This window comes from Oncorhynchus gorbuscha, linkage group LG13 (assembly GCF_021184085.1).
Source record: "Oncorhynchus gorbuscha isolate QuinsamMale2020 ecotype Even-year linkage group LG13, OgorEven_v1.0, whole genome shotgun sequence".
In the NCBI taxonomy this organism is placed as follows: Eukaryota; Metazoa; Chordata; class Actinopteri; order Salmoniformes; family Salmonidae; genus Oncorhynchus; species Oncorhynchus gorbuscha.
The window spans coordinates 27,192,073-27,213,510 of record NC_060185.1 but is presented as its reverse complement, the minus strand read 5'-3'; the positions used below and the strand labels follow the sequence as shown (position 1 = coordinate 27,213,510).

Below are 21,438 nucleotides of genomic sequence, written 5' to 3'. Positions count from 1 at the left end.
AATCATTTGTGAGGTACACTGCACACAAATAATGTTTGTTCAAATAAAAAGCCTGCTTTGCTTCATACTGAGAGTCAATTTTGCAGCTAAATGGGCATTGTTTCCCTTAAAACAGTATTATTTTGAATGTGTTCCAACTGCTGACAAAAGACTGGAGTGTGAGCCCTGCGCGCTGATTGCTTAATATGTAATCTGCTCCCTCCTTTAACCATTGCGTAAGACAAGCCTTTCTTACTAAGCAAAACAGGCAGTCTGGCAAACACCAGCCAGATTAGTATTCATGCTAGCCTAGTATTGATACCATCTATGCCCATCTCTCTTGGAGTGATATAGCATTGATTAAGCAGCCTTTTATCTATAAGACCAAGGTTGAATGGTGTTCAAAAGCTACAAAGCCAGATTTATGTCTGTTTCTTCTCTTGTGCCAGGAGACCCTGCCTCAATGTCAGCGTGGCTCTCAGAATAACAGCCCTGTTTACCACAACCAGCTAGAACACCCCAGGCAGGCCAGGGTAACAGGTACCAGGGTCCCAAGACACCTTGCACAGCCAGTTATCTTAACAACAGCTTGAATATGAGAAGGGCAGAATAAGTATTTCAGGGCTAAATATAAGGCAAACAAACACAGTTTGTTCTTGGATAACAGTATTCCTCGAAAGCGGGGTGTGAGTGTACAGGTATGTTTGAGGGCGGCAGACAGTTTTTTTCTTCCCTTCAGGCAGTTTGTGGAATTTTGTGGCCTTGAGTAACGAGAGGGAGGGGGAGAGAGAGAAAGAAGGGGAAGGAGAGAGGAGAGGCAGAGCGAGGACAGAAGCACACTGGGTTTGCAGCCTCTCATAGGACTGAGGAAATGACCATGGGAACATGGAGAGAGTGAGCAGTTAGAGAGAGGGGAGAGGTATCAACACAAAGATAGAGACCCTGGCAGCTTCTAGGCAGCTCAGCAGAAGAGGTTGCATTCTGACATTGTGACACCACCTACCTCCATGACCAGGAACACAGAGTTGGGAGTTTCCTGAATGAGAGGAGAGAAACAACATGGGTTAGTGATCTCTCACAACACCTGTCACATCCACTACTGTAGAGGACCAGCTTCATCAAACAGACTGACATGTATGTACAGATACAGATAGTCTACATACTGTACAGATGGATCATGTGTACAGTACAGAGAATAGGATTCCCTTGCCACCAAGCATGAACTGAAGCCCATAGCACATAACGTATCTGGATTAGATCTGTACAGTAGAGTAGCTGGCTCCAATCTACAGACACATTGACACCCTCATCCTTCATCGCACACTGTGCGACTGACATGGGTTTAAGATCAAATTGGCGCACCTCAAAGAAAAGGTGCCGTCCTTAGTGAACCCCTCACCTCAAAGCTGTGTCGTGCTACAGTCTACATTCTTGAAGGGAAAGGAATAGAGTTCATTACACAGCAGGGTCAAGCTGAGATTGTTGGTGTGTGTGTGTGTGGCTATTGGGTTCAAGGGAACTGGGCAGATATATAACAGATATAGGGGACACCTTGCCAACATGGTGATGGAGGAGCTAAGAAGATGCTGGACAGGAGCCAAGTAACACAAAATCAGGCCTCCAGGTTAGCAAGCTCACATGTTTTTGGAGGAGTGTGCGCGTGTGTGTGTGTGTGGTGTCAGGTTGAGGGTACTGCATCATGTGGCTGATCGAGCAGCTTGCCATGTGCATGAAGTTAACAACAACCATTAAAAAAAACAACTGTCGTCACACATTTTCCAATCCCTTCAGCGCCATTCTAAGTAGGCTATCTATGATTAGATCCAGAAGTGTTTCTTGTGACAAGACCATGCAAACCCCTTTCCATGATTGATTCTCGGTGAAGGAAATAGCCTGTCACATGAAAGGCTTCTTTAATCTCTAACGAGTGTATGAGTTCAAAACAATTTAATGTAATTATTTTCTCTGTGCCTTACTAACAAATCAAAGGGTCTCAGAAAATCAATTCCTTGACTACCAACAGCCATACTAGTCAGTTATTGGACTGCATTACTCTGGTTCTAATCATCTCTCAGCCAAGGTCTCCAGTTGGAGAACAAAAACCACTGCCTTCGCTCCGAAAACCAGCCATCCATTAATTCCACTTCAGCTTTTTCCTGTCAGCTGACCTGTCAGCCTGCACCAGGCTTATTGGCTGGGCCCCTTCCTCCCTGACCAATTCCATTGGCTCATGCCTGTGGATACTAGGAAAATGGATTTCAAAGATGTTGCTGTTGGGTTGTAGCAATGGGGGAGGGGAGACTCCACCATTATCTACTCTGATCGGTCATGGTGTGTATGTGTGTGTGTGTGTGTGGTGGCTGGTATTGGCCTGGGGACTAGCCATTTTCAGCCCCTGCACTATAATGGTTGATGGGGGGGGGGGGGACGGGGACTGGGGACTGGGAGAGGAAGAATAGGAGGAAAGGAAAGAAGGGAGTTGGCCAGGCTGTACACGGTCCTGGAGGAGGAGGGTAACATATGTGAGAGGTACAAATACAGGACAGCCTCACCCCCTTTAATCTCCACTCCTCAGTAGGTTGAAAATGAACTGTCTATGTCACCATAAAATCTATCCTACAATAGAGTCCAAAACCTCTTCCATGGTGCAAATCTAGACTAAGTGACACTCTGTATTTTCTAAGGCAGTGGTTGGTTACAGCTGTTATCATCAACATTTTTACCACAAGAGAGGAGACACCCAATAAGTCAGAATGTAATGTTACTCAAAACACTATCTGTTAAAGAATTGGACTTTGGACACATACAAAACCTGCCAACAGGGTATTCTACATAACCCTCCTTCCTCAAAAGGAATACACCAAAACAAAAACAGCAGCACAAACAATTCTGCCTCCGGCTATCTAACATCAGCAGCCCCACACGCACAGGCAGTCATATTCCACTTATAAAAGCATTTCACAATCCTTCTATTCCCATCCACTTGCTAGATGGAAAACCACTGAGTCACCAGGCGATCCAGCCAGAGTTATGCCACAAACAAGCTTTGATCGATGCTCTTCTAGGAAACACTGGAAGGAAGTGTACTACATCAGCTCGAAGAAATGTTGCTGTCTTGAGAGAAACTCAAAACATCCCCCAAGCATTTTCCACCGCTTCAGCCCTCCACCTCAGACATTTTTAGAATGCCAGCTACTCTAGAGCTGGGCCAAAACAACAACGTATTCTCAGTGTGTCGGTGGAGTCAATCGTGCAGGAGCTTGTTGCGTCACACGATTGACTCCATGAGTGCTGGGCTACATAAGAATTAAGGGGGGGGGGTAACAGAGGGAGAAGAGATGGGAGGTGGGCCAGCTTGGCTCAGTTTAAAATTGCTGAAGACTGTAGAGAATAGGGTTCCATATGTGGACTGGAAATCCACCCGGGACGCATCTGTTACGCAAAGAGTATTCTGAGAACCAAGTATCTAGCCTCGTCTAATATTACTGCACGCTAGATACATGTGTCACACCCTATGACAGACACTGTAGTGATATGACGCACGCTATGATGATTAGAACTTGAAACTGGGTGAACCCTTAGGGCAGCAGGGGACCTACTGCTTTGTTAGAGGTGGCACGGGACCCGTTGGCGTTTTCATCACACATGTGCACAACAGACACACACACACAGGTGATCTAGTCACAGTGGAAGGGCACAGACTGTCCCTGTGGGAGAAGCTAATGTCCTGCAAAGGCATCACATCAGACACAACCTGGCAATGTCTCTCTATGAAATCACCGTTTTAGGTCACGAGTATCCAGAAATTAGGCCAACTAACAAGAGGTATCATGCTCCTCTTCCCTCTCCTTCGGCCAAAACAAGGCAGAGGAGTATAGAAAAGACAGTACTGTACAATAAAGAATGTCAGGAAAATATTGACTAATGAAATTAGATGCCTCTAGCACAACACCTCCTTGCTTGGTGCATACGGAACCAAACACACATGTTTGTGTGTTATTTCGCCTCACTTAGGGAGAACCAAGCACAAACTACAGCACTATAGTTTACCATCCCGTCAACCTTTCCCCACCTTTTCTTCAGATCTGAAAGGTATTACCGGTATCAAAGCCAAACGACCTAGTTGCTGTAAATGAGAATGTGTTCTCAGTCAACTTACCTGGTAAAATATGGGTTAAAGAAAATAAATAAAAAAACATTTCTGTAAGGTTCTGCCTAAGGCTTAGTATAAAATGTAGCCACAATGCTGAGGCGGCATTGGCACACACTACGCTCTTAAACTCTTGCTAGGCAGCGCACTGTTACCATCCTCCTCTAAACTTTGCAAGGCATCTAGCCCATCTCTTGGCATAGCCCACCACTAAGCACACACTGTTTTCTTAACCACAATGGGATGGATCCAGAAATAATGACAGTGGGAATAAATATGACTGAATTATGAAAATACTGGAATGAAGTAGGCTAACGCATCTGAAGGCATGTATCAAACGGTTGCTTACTGAAACTCCCAAAGTCATCCTTGAAATATATTTTAAGCAATAGCCTACCTGCATGTGGTCAACTCGATGATAATTTCAGCACCATTTTGATTGGGACAGCTCCATCGCTCTGATTTGAGACAAGTGTGGGGGCTCATCTTGATAGATTCATCTATGTCAGACATCTATGTCAGACTGAACCTTCGTTTGGATATTGGTTAGGCTACAATTAGGCTAGGGAAATGTCATCTAAGTTGAGGGGAATGCTGCTCATCATCATCATCATCATCTTGTCTAGTTGCCGCATTTATTACAACATTTTGCCATCGTATCTAGTTTGCGAGTGAAGAGAAAACTAATCCACTTGTTAGTCGCTTAGTATCCTAGGCCTACTCCCAACCAAAAATCTGCGACTTCACTGGCTTGTCTGATAATCAATCAATGTGATTTAGGGTCACTGAATCATCATTACTATAGGCTATTTGGTTAATTGGTTTGTGGATAGGAAAATAAGGGGAGGTGGTTAGCTAATCTATTTGTTTACGCATCTATCACTGATCAGAAACATTTAGCATGCAATGATATTGCCTAAATCAAGAGTAGGCCTATTATTTTGCTCAATCGCGTATAACCAACTCCAAAAGCCTGCATAGGTTCTGAAATATGAACAGACTTGCATGCTTTTGAAAATAGGATTGATTTTTTTTTAGCGGTATGATGAAGACCCTATACCTGTTCCCTAACAAAGTGTAGTGAGGGTAGGAAAGAGATGAAATGTGGATAAAAAAAGCATGCAGCAGCGGTTCCACATGTTCCCATGATCTAAGCTGTGTGGGAAGAATATTTTATTTATTTATATTATATTTTTCTTAAAATAAAATATAAGTCTGAGACTGATCGGGTAAGTGTGTCTTCAGTTTAACTGAACAAAATAACAAACTACTGATTTCATTTGGATGGCTCAGCCATGGCTGCACAGACCACTAACACTGGCCTAATTAAACTCAAATTAGCTATTCTATTCCTTAGAAAATATATTTTATTCGTCTTATAATGTTTCTTAGGACCTGCCTAAACAAAATAATAAAGGATTTCCTTTTGATAGTGTATATTCTCATTGGATTTCTGAAAATAGATGCCCACCAAGATCTCCACACCACTACTACCACTCATCCCTGGCATGCGCACGGGAGGTATAAAGGCTATGCAGGCAAGACTGTGGTAAAAAGGGGCTTGTTTGTAAGGTGGTCTTAAACATTGCCCACTTTGTTTTACACACTAAATACCATAAATCTTATGTAAAAGCAGTATGTGGGTGGGAGATTTGAGTGTGCTGGGAGGGAGTTGCTAACTGCTACAGTATGGAGAATGTTCTAAGCCATTTAACATGCTGTAAAGAAAAGCCAGATGATGAAATAGAGAGGGACAGACAGTTAGTTTTCTAGGAAGGCCGACAGGATTCCTGAAATCTCCCATGTGCGCCAAGAACAAGTTCTACTGCCCAGAGCCGACCCCTTATTTTATCAAGTCAGCCCCCCCCACCCAGTTTACCTCACTTTACCTCCCCTTCTTTCCACACACACACACACACACACACACACACACACACACAGTGTTCTACCAGAGTTCAGAAGAGGTTTTGAAATCTTCCACCACGGGACTGCCTCACAGAAGCATGACTCTTCAACTTCATAATCAAACCCGCCTCCTACCCTGCCTCTCTTCTTTCTTGGGATGCACATGTTGGTCAATTTAACTGCTCACTAACTGACCCTCATTAACCAGTAAAAATAAATAATAATCCAAACAGTAAAATGACGTGACCGACAGAAAATACTATCAGAGATCTGTATATAATGACGAGATGCTAATGTTTCCGCCCTAACAATGGTAATCGTCCCAAGGCAAGAAGGCAGACGACAAGCTTAGGCCCAAAATAACCCCATAGAAACCCAATGGACTTATTTTGAAGAGATTTTGGTGAGAGTGAAACCTCTCGCGTCACCTCTTCCTCTCTAAAACTATGCATGCATACAAAGAAAGACCGGATATTTTTCATTAAGAGCTTAATAGAGCATATATATCAAGCCTATCGTCTTCCAGTCAAAAGACTGGAGCTTAGTATTCAACATGCAGCTCCTGTAATGAAGCAGCTAATAAAGTGTCATTTTCAAACATTTACCAAAATGCATTATGGGAAAGACAGTTGTAAACATCACACCTAATGCGAGCAGTTCCATATATGACAGAGATGAACATCTAATAGCAACTAGTATGATGGGTTGCTAATATGACTAAGATTGTGCTTCTGGACAACGAAAGAAAGTTGATATGAAAACCAATACAGGAGGAGAGAAATGCAGATTAATGGCATGAGGAAGTCTTTATAAAATAATTGCCATCACGTTTCTGTGGCTGGATTTTCGCAAAGCTACTTTGAAGCAAGGTAAGATATGCCTCATTATTTGAAGTAAAGTAAACAATTACACTGCCTCAAGCTGACATTGCAAAGTGGTGGGTCACGTCTGATAGTCAACGGTCGACAGGCATCCATCCGAATGGCGAATGGGAGGCACGGTTTACCAGTTGAGATTAAGAAATAAAAATAGATCCTTTTTAATCTTGGCACCAAAGTTAACACGCGATTGCATTTAGCATTTGTTATTTGTTGCACAATGACTGGGCTTACAAAAGCAGGTTTCACTCCAGTAGCCTGCAGTCTTTTTGAGGAGCTACTCTCTTGCTGACTGACAGGTTGTAGGCTATTCCGCTCCTCAAACTAGGCTCTGTATGCTGTGCGCGTGTGATAAATAAAAATGTATGACGACTAACAAAAATAATGCAAATTAACATGTAGACCTACTTCTTTCTATTTTCGTTGTGCCTCTTATTGGTCAACCTCTCCCTCTCCAGTTTCATGTCTGGTGAATCAGTGTGGGCTGTACAGGCTCGTGTCAAAGATGCCAATTCAAGATAGTCTCGAATCCATTTCCATGCCTTATGGGTCTACCACTTACACACACTCTCTGCAGTGAACCTTTGATGAAATAGCAGGTATGTACCGAGCCATGCTGTACAGTCTGGGCTGTGTCAGCCTGGAGAGAGACTCTGTGATTACTGTTCTCTGCATCACACTGCTGCCTCCCTCCCACTTAATGCTAATAGCTCCATAAGGAAGAGCAGGGACAGACGTAGCTTAGCTAGTGTTGCATAGACCGGTTATTATGAAAGAAGCCTAATGAGCAGAACACCTCAGGATCAGAATACGCTCTGAAACCTTCCCGTCACCCAGCCCTACTCCTATACTGGCTTTATAAACATGACTCCTTTCTGAAAACACTCTAATTAATGAGTTATATTGAGTCATTAATCAGACGTTGGTTTTATTTCCACAGAGACTTCCAATACGTGCAGAAGGAGATAAAAACAGTTGGAAATCTCACACACACAGGGGTTCACAAAGAATATGTGTGAAACTAGTCAGTGCATGGTTAGAGACCACATTCACACTAATGTGTCACTGAGGTATTAGCACACAGTGGTGTAGGCCAGAAGACCAGGAATAGCAACAGTGTGATTGTGTGAGAGCACGCGTGTGTGTGTACGTGATAGAGTAGTTGTGTGTGTGTGTACTAGTGATTGTTGTGTGTGTGTGTGTGTGTGTGTGTGTGTGTGTGTGTGTGTGTGTGTGTGTGTGTGTGTGTGTGTGTGTGTGTGTGTGTGTGTGTGTGTGTGTGTGTGTGTGTGTGTGTGTGTGAATGAGAAAGTGAGAGTGAGGAGGTCTCTGCATAGCCCTCATAGGGTATACTGTATACTACACATAAATGATTGCTATCACAAGGTCTGTGATGTTTGTGTCTATAGGCTATATGTTTTGCCAACATTTCAATCTAAAGGAGACCTTACCGTGAAGCGGGCCTTTCAAGCAGCCTTCTCTAAACGAGGCACCACCTCACACTCTTACAAACACGCAGTGACAGTCCTCCTACCCTCAACTAATGACTGTCGACTGTAAACAGACCACACTTGCTTAATTGGCCTTTCAGGGGTGTGGCATCGATAACCACTAGCGGCCCGCCACCTTAACTAAGACTGAAGAGTAGGAGTAAGGACAGGCTAATATCTAGGCCTATATCTGAATCCAGATGTCAGGTCTAGTTTTTGTTATTTTACTATTTGGACAAAAACATTTTTTTTTAAATTCAGCAATACCACGAGTTCAGCCAAAAAATATATAAATTGCAGAAATCCCAATTATTCCCACAAATAAAAAATACATGTTCCAGAGTATTCCCACGAATAAAAAATACCTGTTCCAAAGTATTCCCAAGAATAAAAAATACCTGTTCCAAAGTATTCCCACGAATAAAAAATACCAGTTCCAAAGTATTCCCACAAATAAAAAAATACCTGTTCTAAAGTATTCCCACAAATAAAAAATATCTGTTCCAAAGTATTCCCACAAATAAAAAATACCTGTTCCAAAGTATTCCCACAAATAAAAAATACCTGTTCCAAAGTATTCCCATAAATAAAAAATACCTGTTCCAAAGTATTCCCACAAATTCAAATAAGGTATGAAATTGTTATTTTCAAATAAAATCTCTTTTTGGGCTTAGTTGTGATCAATTTGCAGTGTCAAATTAATGTAATTATGTTCCGCCCCCTCCACACAAAAAAATCAGCCTGTGGCTGAATCTCGTTGCCTACCCACGTGCTAGGCCTTGCTAAATGTTAAAGCTACAATATTTAACGTTTTGGGCAACCATACCAAATCCACATAGAAATGTGAGTTATAGATCTGTCACTCAATAAAAGCAAGTCTAGGAAGCTGTATAAACGGTTCTGCGTGTTCTTTTTCTATGTTTCCTATTGTTGAGTTACATTTTACGTCTTTTACTATTGGTTTTGAACACCAGCTTCAAACAGTTGAAAATACATTATTTTTGGTTATTGAATTATTATTTTTTACTGCGTTTGAGATGAAATGGAGCGATTTATGCATATTGCACCTTTAACCGGGGCTCCATAAACATCCACAGGAATGAGGGCAAAGATGCATGAGCACCTGCTATCTTCTATTGGAAAGATAGGGTGGCAGCTGTCTTAGGTATTTGTCTCACAACAGCGACCTTGCCGACAATGGCAACTATTTTCCTTGTCAGTCAGAGGGAGGGGGGAGGGTGCCCCAATGCCCCCACCAGGACAATGCTGTAACTCTGTCTGGTGGTTGTTGCACAAGCCCTATCATTTACAGCTCTCTGGGTAAACTGAGTGACCCGGTGCATGTAGTGCAAGCCAGAACAGCTGAAGAGGCTGGGCAGAGGCCCACACAGAGAGAGAGACAGAGAAACAGGAGGGAGAGAAGGAGAAATAGGAGAGGGAGAAAAAAGGAGGAAGGGAAAGAGGGAAGAATGACAGGGAGAGAGAAACCCAGCAGTCACAAAGCCAGGAGCCAGTGTTCTCCCACACTTCTCCATTACAGTCAGGCTGCACATTCAGACGGTCAGAGATTGGAATAAACATCATAACACCAGACAGACATACAGAAAGGCCAAGATTGTAACTGGTGACTGGAGAGGGGGAACCATGACCAGGGGAACAAAACAAAGGAGAGAAATGAGAGAGTGCAATAGAAAGAGAGACAGAGTGAAAAGAAACCCTAGAATGAGAGCGAGCGCTTGGAGGCCTAACACCCATCAATAACACTGCAACACTATCTTTGTCTCCCTCTAAAAACGCCAAAGCTGCAGTCTCTCCTCTCTTCCCTTTCAGACGGCATCTCTAAGCCCCACTGCCTGTGTGCCAAAAGTGACAGCTGCAGAGGGGAGAGATGGCCCAGGGAGGGTACTGCCAATGGGGGGAGAGGAGAAGAGAGGGGAGAGAAAGAAAGAGACTGACTAAGACACTACACACAAAGCCCAAACCAGTGTCTTCAATTATGGTTAGTGTTCTATGGCATTCCTACTCACTTTCAGGTAGAACTTGCCCGCTCCCCTAACCACATCCCCTCAAATTAGTGGATTCGGTTATTTCAGCTACACCCGATGCTGACAGATGTATAAAAACGAGCATACAACAAATGCAATCTCCATAGCCAAACATTGGCAGTAGAATGGCCTTACTGAAGAGCTCAGCAACTCAACATTACACTGTCATAGGATGCCACCTTCCCAAAAAGTCTGTCAAATTTCTGCCCTGCTAGTGCAGCCACGGTCAACTGTAAGTGCTGTATTTTTTGAAGTGGAAACCTCTAGGCGCAACAACGACTCAGCCGATAAGTGGTAGGCCACACAAGCTTACAGAACGGGACTGCCGGGTGCTGAAGCAAGTAGCGCGTAAAAATCATCTGTTCTCGGTTTCAACACTCACTACAGAGTTTCAAACTGCCTCTGGAAACGTCAGCACAAGAACTGTTCACCGGAAGCTTAACAAAATTGGTTTCCATGGCCGAGCAGCCACACACAAGCCTAACATCACCATGCGCAATGCCAAACGTGGCTAGAGTGGTGAAAAACTCACCACCATTTGACTCTGGAGCAGTGGAAACACATTCTCTGGAGTGATGAATCACGCTTCACCATCTGGCAGTCCGAAAAGGAATCTGGGTTTGGAGAATGCTTGGGTTTGGAGAACTCTACCTGTAGAGTAGTGCCAACTGGAAAGTTTGGTGGAGGAGGAATAATGGTCTGGGATCGTTTTCCATGGGTCGGGCTAGGCCCCTTATGTTCAGTAAAAATGGAAATCTTAACACAACAGTATACAATGACATTCTAGACAATTATGTGCTTCAAACTTTGTGGCAACAGTTTGGGGAAGGCCCTTTCCTGTTTCAGCATGACAATATAGAAATGAATTGTCGAGATCAGTGTGGAAGAACCTGAATGGCCTGAACAGAGCCCTGATTCAACCCCATCAAATACCTTTGAGATGAATTGGATACCTGGTCTGCAAGCCAGCCCTAATAGCCCAACATTGGTGCCCAACCTCACTAATGCTGTTGTGGCTGAATGGAAGCAAGTCCCCGCAGCAATATTCGAACATCTAGTGGAATGCATTCCCAGAAGAGTAGAGGCTGTTATGCAGCAAATGAGGGGACCAACTCCATTTTAATGCCCATGACTTTTGAATGAGATGTTCGACGAGAACGTGTCCACATACTCTTGGTCAAGTAGTTATCTATGATCAGACTCCCTGACCCCCAATCATAACCTTAATCATAAGGGGTATGAAAAGATATTGGCACCTCGTGCCTGTATTAGTGGAAACCCCGTACTTCCATCCACTCAGTCCATTCAGTATTGATAAGGGGATTTTCAAACACATTATACATCACACGCTACATTAGTATAATGAAAGGTCTGACAATAAGTGGTGATCACATCAGGGGTGCGGATAGAGGGATGAAGGGAGGAGGGCCGGATGGTTAGAGCAGCAGGGTCCCGGTGGGAGGCTTACGTAAACAAAGAAAGTGCCTCACCATGTGGGCAGCGCTGCTTGATCATGACTTCAATAACTCTCTCTCTCTTTACAGCTCTTTCCATCTCTCCCTATTGGCTGGAACCCTACTGGAAAGGCTTTTTATAAATAGAGAACGCAGAGCGACTCATAGGACTACCTGCTAACCTTGGAGTGAACAATAAAACCCACACACAGAGAGCTCTCGGACTGAGGGCTGAGCTAAGCTGATTTTCAAAGACTTTCCTGCTCTTTTATAGACAGCTCTCAGTGATTTCCATGGTGAACCAAAGCTACAGGTCCAGTAGTCACCATGAAGTAAGGTCATGGTGAGTTAGACTAAAACCTGACCTTTGGTGGCAGCCATTTTGTCACCCACCTTGAAGTGGACGACCCTGCCCCCTGGCCCCGTTACATCACTGAGGACTGTCAGCGGTGTGTGCTGATTGACCACCAGCGGAGGTGATGGGCATGATGCTGGAGTAACCATGGCCAGTCATGTGGTGTCATGTGACTGAGAAGCTCCACCAGTCAATCAGTGGTCACAGCCTTGGATCACCAGTCAGAAGTCTTATCGGAGTTAATGGTTTACACATGAATGTCCACTAACATTACACACATACTTCTGCTCTGGTAATCTGCAGCCAGCTCCGCATGGACCGGGCAAACAGAGAAAAGTCCTTCTCAGGAGCTTGGCAACTCATTATGTGTCTGTCTGTCTGTCTCACTGGTGATCTAGTGATTGTGAGTGTTCTGCTTGTGTACAGTTGCACTGCACTGCCCATGCACTGTCCCATTTGGCTGGTTATAATGAATAAAATAATTGGATTCTAGCCATATAGGTCTAATTGAGCACTGTTGAAGAGAATGGCTAGTTGAATCGAAGAGCGGTCATCGTAAAAAGCACCAGAGTGCATGCAGCTTTAGTGAAGTTAGGCTAACTCAAATGCAGTAGACACACCCAGTCTGCCTGCAATCAGCTGAGCTCGACCTTACTTCAATGGAAAACCAGATAAGGACTTACCTGGACATCGTAAAGTGCCACAATGTTCTCATGTTGAAGTTCCTGGGAAAAGTAATGAAGAAAGAAGCACATTAGTGATGCATTAGCTACTGTACTGTTGACGTGACGACTGGCTTCTATTTACATTTATAACAAGGAAGTCAAGGCCTTTCAATCAAACCTGCTGACTGATGGAGGATTGATGTCAACTAATTCTCTAAATACGTTTCCAAGATAAATGACAAGCAATTAGGTTAAGCATACTACTCACCTTGAGGATTTTGATTTCCTTGCCAAGCAGGATCTGGGACTTGGAGAGGTTCTTCTTGTTAATGCTCTTGATGGCCACCTCCCAATCTGTCTTCTGCAGATGGAGCAAGGAGAGAAATAAAGAACAATTAGTTAAAATCCCTTTAGATGTGTTCAGTTCCCCCATCACTCACATGTGTGTGTAAAGCCTAGGCCAGCTGGCCTTTAATTGCTTGGTGTGCACTGTGCATCATTGTTTGTGAGAGAGATGTGGGGGAAGAGAGAACAACTTAGACATAAAATCAACACAGGTTTCTCGGGTTTCAATCAGATAGGCCTCTGACACTGAATGACAAAACAGTCAAAAGAATACTAGAACACTGAGTTATCATGCGAGGTAGCCCACTTCCACTAAAACCTGAGCGAGAGACCTTTTTTCTACTCAAGTTTAGAGACCGTTTCCATGCTTTCTTCATTCACATGAGCCCTTAGTGTGACGGAGTAGCTTATTAAAATAATCACTATTCAAGCTCACATGACACAAAACACTTGATTTATTTGCCCTTGAGCTACAGAGACACTGAGCTTGGACAATGACCACAACTAGCCTACATTATTAGGCTAGGTGGAATGGATGGTGCATTGTAAGACTTTCCGAGAGGAATTCTTTGAATAAAAAGGGCTGCTGCTTTCCAAACAAATCTAGGTTAATAGGAGAGGTTTTAATTCTGTGTTGCAATTGGATCTGCCACTAGACAGGGTTCTACTGGTAGTAGCACAGGGAGGCAGCACGTGACAGCATGCCCCAGCCAACCGTGACATATACCGAGGCAGTGCAGCAAACAGAAACCCCATACAATAGAATCACCCCATCGGCCTATGGTGTAATGCTGAGCAGAGGGTGGTGGGTATTGTTTGCACCAAATCAAGTTAATGACCAGGCTCCTGCTATGATGACACAGAGACAGTCAGAGAAACTGAAGGGAAAAGTAAGCACTTTCCATTGGACGTTTTTTATTAGTTAGATGTAAAATTGCACAACTAAGATCTCCTCTGACAATTTCTTTAGTTCAATTATTTTGAGGAAGTGCATAATGGCTAAGGTGCCTCAAGATGGACTATTGATGTTTTTTTTCTTGTTTTTCAAGTGAAGTTCTTTTAAGGGAGTATGTGAGCAACGATTAGGTGCCAGCCGAACAAAAACATGTGGAAGCCTTTAATGTCAGCAACATAGGAATGGGCATCTCTCCCTTTCAAGGCGATTCGATACACATCTAGACACATGGGCTCCGATACGGGAACAATATGTTTTAGTTTGAAATGATTTGGTGCGATTCGGTTTGACTAGAGAATTAATTGATGTCATTCAGTTTGATGCGATATACGATGCACAAACATACATTTTCCATTCTAAATTAAAATCTTCTGCTGATGGAGCTCATGAGCTGGGCCTCTCTTAGCTGGATCCGTCTGAGCTGGGCCTCTCTTAGCTGGATCCGTCTGAGCTGGGCCTCTCTTAGCTGGATCCGTCTGAGCTGGGCCTCTCTTAGCTGGATCCGCTGAGCTGGGCCTCTCTTAGCTGGATCCGTCTGAGCTGGGCCTCTCTGGGCCTAGCTGGATCCGTCTGAGCTGGGCCTCTCTTAGCTGGATCCGTCTGAGCTGGGCCTCTCTTAGCTGGATCCGTCTGAGCTGGGCCTCTCTTAGCTGGATCCGTCTGAGCTGGGCCTCTCTTAGCTGGATCCGTCTGAGCTGGGCCTCTCTTAGCTGGATCCGTCTGAGCTGGGCCTCTCTTAGCTGGATCCGTCTGAGCTGGGCCTCTCTTAGCTGGATCCGTCTGAGCTGACTAAATCACCATCACCTACTAATTAACTTGTTGTTTTTGCAGATTCAAAGTTTGAGCTAGTAATACATCAATATTTATCGTTTACACAAATTAGCTATGGCATTATCAACTTTATCTTAAAATTACCATATACACTGATTGTTTAAAGCAAAACTGCCAAAACTATTGCTGACGTTGAACCAGAACAATCCAAATAAATCTATTGTTAGCCCCTTTCAGCAGGTATAGCCCGATGAGGCTCCCGAGTGGCGCAACGGCCTATGCACTGCATCTCAGTGCTAGAGGCGTCACTACAGACCCTGATTCCAGGCTGTATCACAATCGGCCGTGATTGGGAGTCCCATAGGGCGGCGCACAATTGGCACAGCATCGTCCGAGTTTGGCCTGGGGTAGGCCGTCATTGTAGATAATAATTTGTGCTCAGGATTTGAACCTGCAACTTTTCAGCTACTGTCCCAATGCTCTTAACCACTAGGCTCTGCCGCCATGACTACACTGTGTAAGACAAAACCCACAAAGAAAAGACAACAGGCAAACGCATATGCGATCTCAATAGTGACGGCATGGCTGCAGGACTTAGTGAATAGATCACAGGAGACAAAGAGACAGACAATAATGAATAAAGATGTTCATATCTGCACCTGTAGTGAGTGATCTCACTACAGATTCTACATTATAAAATGCACTAGACCCTGTAAGACAAAATCCAGAATAGAAAAGACAATAGGCAAACGCATACAATGTCCCAATGTCAAAATCTGGGATTTGCAAATGGCAGCCAGTGGGCCACATGCAGGCCCTCGGATCAATTTAGGAACTCATTTGGGGTCTCAACTATACTGTTGCAAGTTACAATACATCAGGTGCCATTTCTAAATTTGGATGTGCATTAGCATTTTCTCTTGTTATGTACAGTGTCTTCGGAAAGTATACACACCCCTTGACATTTGCCACTCGAAATTGAGCCAGGCCTCTCTTAGCTGTCCATCCTGTTTCCATTGATCATCCTTGAGATGTTTCTATAACTTGATTGGAGTCCACCTGTGGTAAATTCAATTGATTGGACATGATTTGGAAAGGCAGAAATGTCTGTATAAGAGCCCACAGTTGACAGTGCATGTCAGAGCAAAAACCAAGCCATGAGGTCAAAGGAATTGTCCGCAGGATTGTGTCGATGCACTGATCTGGGGAAGGGTACCAAAAAAGTTCTACAGCATTTAAAGGTCCCCATTATTCTTAAATGGAAGAAGTTTGGAACCACCAAGACTCTTCCTAGAGCTGGCACCTGGCCAGACTGAGCAATCAGGGGCCTTGGTGAGAGAGGTTACCAAGAACCTGATGGCCACTCTGACAGAGCTCTAGAGTTCCTCTGTGGAGATGGGAGAACCTTCCAGAAGGACAACCATCTCTGAAGCACTCCACCAATCAGGCCTTTATGGTAGAGTGGCCAGACAGAAGCCACTCCTCTGTAAAAGGCACATGACATCCCGCCTAAAGACTCTCAGACGATGAGAAACAAGATTCTCTGGTCTGATGAAACCAATAATGTCAAGTGTCACGTCTGGAGGAAACCTGGCACCATCCTGACGGCGAAGCATGGTGGTGGCAGCATCATGGTGTGGGGATGTTTTTCAGCGGCAGGGACTTTGAGACTAGTCAGGATCGGGGCAAAGATGAACGGAGCAAAGTAAAGAGTGATCCTTGATAAAAACCTGCTCCAGAACGCTCAAGGCTGGGGTGAAGGTTCACCTTCAAACAGGACAACAATGGGGGATTGAAAGTGATAAAGACAATTACATTGATGGAAGCTACAATATTAAAGCTGATCTACCCCCCCAAGAAGACACAATACTGTAATCGCTGACAAAGGTGCTTCAACAAAGTACTGAGTAAAGGGTCTGAATACTTGTATAAATGTGATTTCATTTTTTTATTTGTCATAAAATTTGCAAAAATGTCTAAAAACCTACTTTTGCTTTGTCATTATGGGGTATTGTGTGTAAGTTTATGGGGGAGAAACAATTTCATCAATTTTAGAATAAGGCCATAAAGTAACAAAATGTGGAAAAAGTCAAGGGGTCTGAATACTTTCCAAAGGCTCTGTACGTCACTGACAGTCAGTCATTTAGCCAATTTCAGCTAAAATAGTTTTGATAGCTAACTGCAAAACTAATTTAGCAATCTAAACTTGTTATTATGTTCGAATTATCTGCAGTCTCCACTATCAAACCAAGAGGGGGGGACAAAACTGTTTGCTGTCAATTTGGGGGGGGGTTACGGATGCGGGTACACAGACCAGCGAGTAACTGTGGTCCCTCATGATGAGTTCAGATTTTTTGGTGGTCCCCAACCCATAAAGGTTGCCCATCCCTGGTCTAAACAGTGACCGCAGGGCTAGTTCAAACTACAGTAGGATGCTTAAAATATGAGGCAATTCATCAGCCCTGTTAAAAGTGGACCTGGCATCATGTGATTGGAATATTTATAACCCTGCATCGGCATGCCTTATATTTATAGGATTATTTCCACCTAAGCTAGGAGATGGAGGACAGACAGAACGGGATGTTATTGGTTCTTGCATTCTAACCAGCTCAAGAACATCACTGGAAGGACATCAGGTCACATACCAGTACACTGGTAGTATACACAGCTTCAAATGTACACTAAATTTAGCTGCTATGTTCTGGTCATAGGAAAACGCATAGGGCTAGTCTTCTACCGCTGACCTAATCTTCTACCAGACTGAAAGTTTAAACTGTTGTAGGCTAAATGTCCATGCCAAGTGTTGGTTCTAACAGTCCATTGCTGTAGCACACAGAATTTTAACTTGGTTGTCAAAAAGTTACAAGATAAAGGATTCACACGCGGGTATAAGTTACTACTAAAGGATAATAGGACACACAATGAGTATAAATGAGTCAACAGTTGAGTCATCTACTTTATGAAATTACAGCCTGATGCGCTTGCGTCAATGAATTGAAAGTCAATCGCGCTGTGTTCGTGTGTCCACAGTGGAGGGAAAGTGTACAGACACATGCCACAGTCCTAGCTAGGCTACTACACTGAACAAAAATATAAACGAAACATGCAACAATGTCAAAGATTTTACTGAGTTAGTTCATATAAGTAAATCAGTCAATTTAAATAAATTCATTAGGCCCTAATCTATGGATTTCACATAACTGGAAATACAGATACGCATTTGTTGATCACAGATACCTTAAAAAAAGGTTGGGGTGTGGGATCAGAAAATGGGCCTCAGGATTTCTGTCCATTCAAATTGTCATGAATAAAATCCAATGGTGTTCAATGTCCATAGCTTATGCCTGCCCATACTATAACTCCACCATGGGGAACTCTGTTCACAAGGATGACATCAGCAAACCGCTCGCCCACACGATGCCATACACACTGGTCTCAGACACTTCCGCAGGTGAAAATGATGCGGAGGTCCTGGGCTGGCGTGGTTACACGTGGTCTGCAGTTGAGGCCGGTTGTAGGTACTGCTAAATTATTTTAAAAAACGACGTTGGAGGTGGTTTATGGTTGTGAAATTAACATTAAATTCTCTGGCAACAGCTCTGGTGGACATTCCTGCAGTCAACATGCCAATTGCACGCTCCCTCAACTTGAGACATCTGTGGTAGTGTTGTGTGACAAAACTGCAAATTTTTGAGCAGCCTTTTATTGTCCCCAGCACAAGGTGCACCTTTGTAATGATCACGCTGTTTAATTAGCTTCTGGATATGTCACACCTGTCAGGTGGTCACTAACAAGGATGTAAAAAAAATCTGTGTACAGAATGAGAGAAATACTATTTTTGTGCCTTTTGGAACATTTCTGTGGTCTTATTTCAGCTCATGAAACATGGTACCAACACTTTACATGTTGCGTTAATATTTTTGTTCAGTGTTAAATGTTGCAGTCTGGCTTTGGTTTTTAAACGTTTGACAACTAATAACCAAAAAACAAAACCTGCTACAAAACGCCATGCAGATGCAAAACATGAAGGCCTATTACAAAAACATTTGAGCAGTAGCCTAGGCTGGATACTCAACAAAGTAATACATTTTGAGTGTACCATACATCAATGCTGCATTCAACAGCACTGGTGATCCATGCAGTGCAAAAAAAAATTAAAACATGTTTCAAGTTCACATGTTACAACAACCTAGCAACGTTTTTGTTATTTGGAGTTATTCAAAACTTTTTGATTAGGGTCACAGCATATTATGCACATCTGTAAGCATAGCAGCAAAGGCTGGAGAAATGTTATTTACCACCACAAAGCTCACTCTACCAACTCTATAAGGCCATAAGCAAAGAAGAAAATGCTCACCCAGAAGCGGCGCTCCTAGTGGCTGGGGACTTTAATGCAGGCAAACTTAAATCAGTTTAACCAAATTTTTACAGCATGTCACATGTGCAACCAGGGAATTTTTAAAATCGTAGATCACCTTTACTCCATTCACAGAGATACATACATAGCTCCCCAACACCCTCCATTTGGCAAATCTGACCATAATTCTATCCTCCTGATTCCTGCTTAACAAGCAAAAACTCTAGCAGGAAGTAGCAGTGACTTGCTCAATGTGGAAGTGGTCAGATGACGCAGATGCTACAGGCCTGTTTTGCAAGCACAGAATGGAATATGTTCCGAGATTCATCCAATGGCATTGAGGAATACACCACCTCAGTCATCGGCTTCATCAACAAGTGCATCGATGACGTCGTCCCACAATGGCTGTACGTACATATCCCAACCAGAAGCCATGGATTACAGGCAACATCTGCATCGAGCTAAAGGCTAGAGCTGCCTCTTTCAATGAGCGGGAGACTAATCCAGATGCTTACAAGAAATCCTGCGATGCCCTCAGATGAACCATCAAACAACACAGTCTCTGATGTTCGTTGGATGTTGCAGGGCTTGGAAACTATAAACAGACTGCAAAAGGAAACTCAAATGCGAGCTTCCCAGTGACGCGGGCGTACCAGATGAGCTAAAAGCCTTTTATGTTCATTTCAAGGCAAGCAACACTGAAGCATGCACGAGAGCACCAGCTGTTCTAAGTGACTGTGCGATAATGCTCTCGGTAGTCAATGGGAATAAAACCTTTAAAACAGGTCAACATTCACAAAGCCGCTGGGCCAGACGGATTATCAGGACGTGTACTCAAAGCATGTGCGGACCAACTGTCAGGTGTCTTCACTGACATTTTCAACCACTCCCTGACCGAGTCTATAATACCTACATGTTTCAAGCAGACCACCATAGTCCCTGTGCCCAAGGAAGCAAAGGTAACCTGCCAAAATGATGGCTGGTCATGGCTCACATCAACAGTATCCTCCCGGACACCTTAGACCCACTCCAACTCGCATACCGCCCCAACAGATCCCACAGATGAAGCAATCTCAATTGCACTGCACACTGCCCTTTCTCACCTGGACAATAGGAACCCCTATGTGAGAATGTTCACTGACTACAGCTCAGCGTTCAACACCATAGTGCCCACGAAGCTCATCACTAAACTAACAACTCTGGGACTAAACAGCTCCCTCTGCAAATGGATCTGGGACTTCCTGATGGGCTGCCCCCAGGTGGTAAGAGTAGGCAACAACAAGTCTGCCACACTGATCCTTAACACTGGGGCCCCTCTGGGGTGTGTACTTCGTCCCCTCCTGTACTCCCTGGTCACCCACGACGCATAGCCAAACACAACTCCAACACTATCATTACGTTTGCTGACGACACAACAGTGGTGGGTAGGCCTGATCACCGACAACGAGACGGCCTATAGGGAGGTCAGAGAACTGATATTGTGGTGCCAGGACAACAACCTCTCCCTCAATGTGAGCAAGACAAAGGAGCTGATCGTGGACTACAGGAAAAGGCAGGCCGAACAGGCCACCATTAACATCGACGGGGCTGTAGTGGAGCGGGTTGAGAGTTTCAAGTTCCTGGGTGTCCACATCACCAACGAACTATCATGGTCCAAACATACCAAGACAGTCGTGAAGAGGGCACGATAAAACCTTTTCCCCCTCAGGAGACTGAAAGGATTTGCCATGGGTCCCCAGATCCTCAAAAGGTTCTACAGCAGAACCATCGAGAGCATCCTGACCAGTTGCCTCACCGCCTTGTATGGCAACTGCTCGGCATCTGACCGTATGGAGCGACAGACGGTAGTGCGAACGGCCCAGTGCATCACTGGGGCCAAGCTCCATGCCATTCAGGACCTATATAATAGGCGGTGTCAGAGGAAAGCCCATAAAATTGTCAGAGACTCCAGCCACCCAAGTTATACTGTTTTGTCTGCTACCGCACGGCAAGCAGTGCCGGGGCGCCAAGTCTAGGACGAAAAGGCTCCTCAGCAGCTTCTACCCCCAAGCCATGACTGCTGAACAATTCATAAAATCGCCACCGGACA

General features: G+C 44.1%; 1 protein-coding gene across 4 annotated transcripts in view; it reads right to left on the bottom strand.

Annotated features, from left to right (window-relative positions):
* LOC123992640 (serine/threonine-protein kinase ULK2-like) overlaps window positions 1–21,438 on the bottom strand; it is a 49,118-nt gene that overhangs the window by 24,969 nt on the left and 2,711 nt on the right. For 3 of the 4 annotated variants that reach the window (XM_046293961.1, XM_046293960.1, XM_046293958.1), the window contains exons 2-4: window positions 13,190–13,282; window positions 12,940–12,981; window positions 983–1,015 (exon numbers count right to left, since the gene is read on the bottom strand). In XM_046293961.1, the coding sequence (XP_046149917.1) occupies window positions 983–1,015; window positions 12,940–12,981; window positions 13,190–13,282 (168 nt within the window). Of the gene's footprint in view, window positions 1–982; window positions 1,016–12,939; window positions 12,982–13,189; window positions 13,283–14,567; window positions 14,615–21,438 lie in introns of those variants that run through there. The other variant, XM_046293959.1, reaches the window with a different exon arrangement.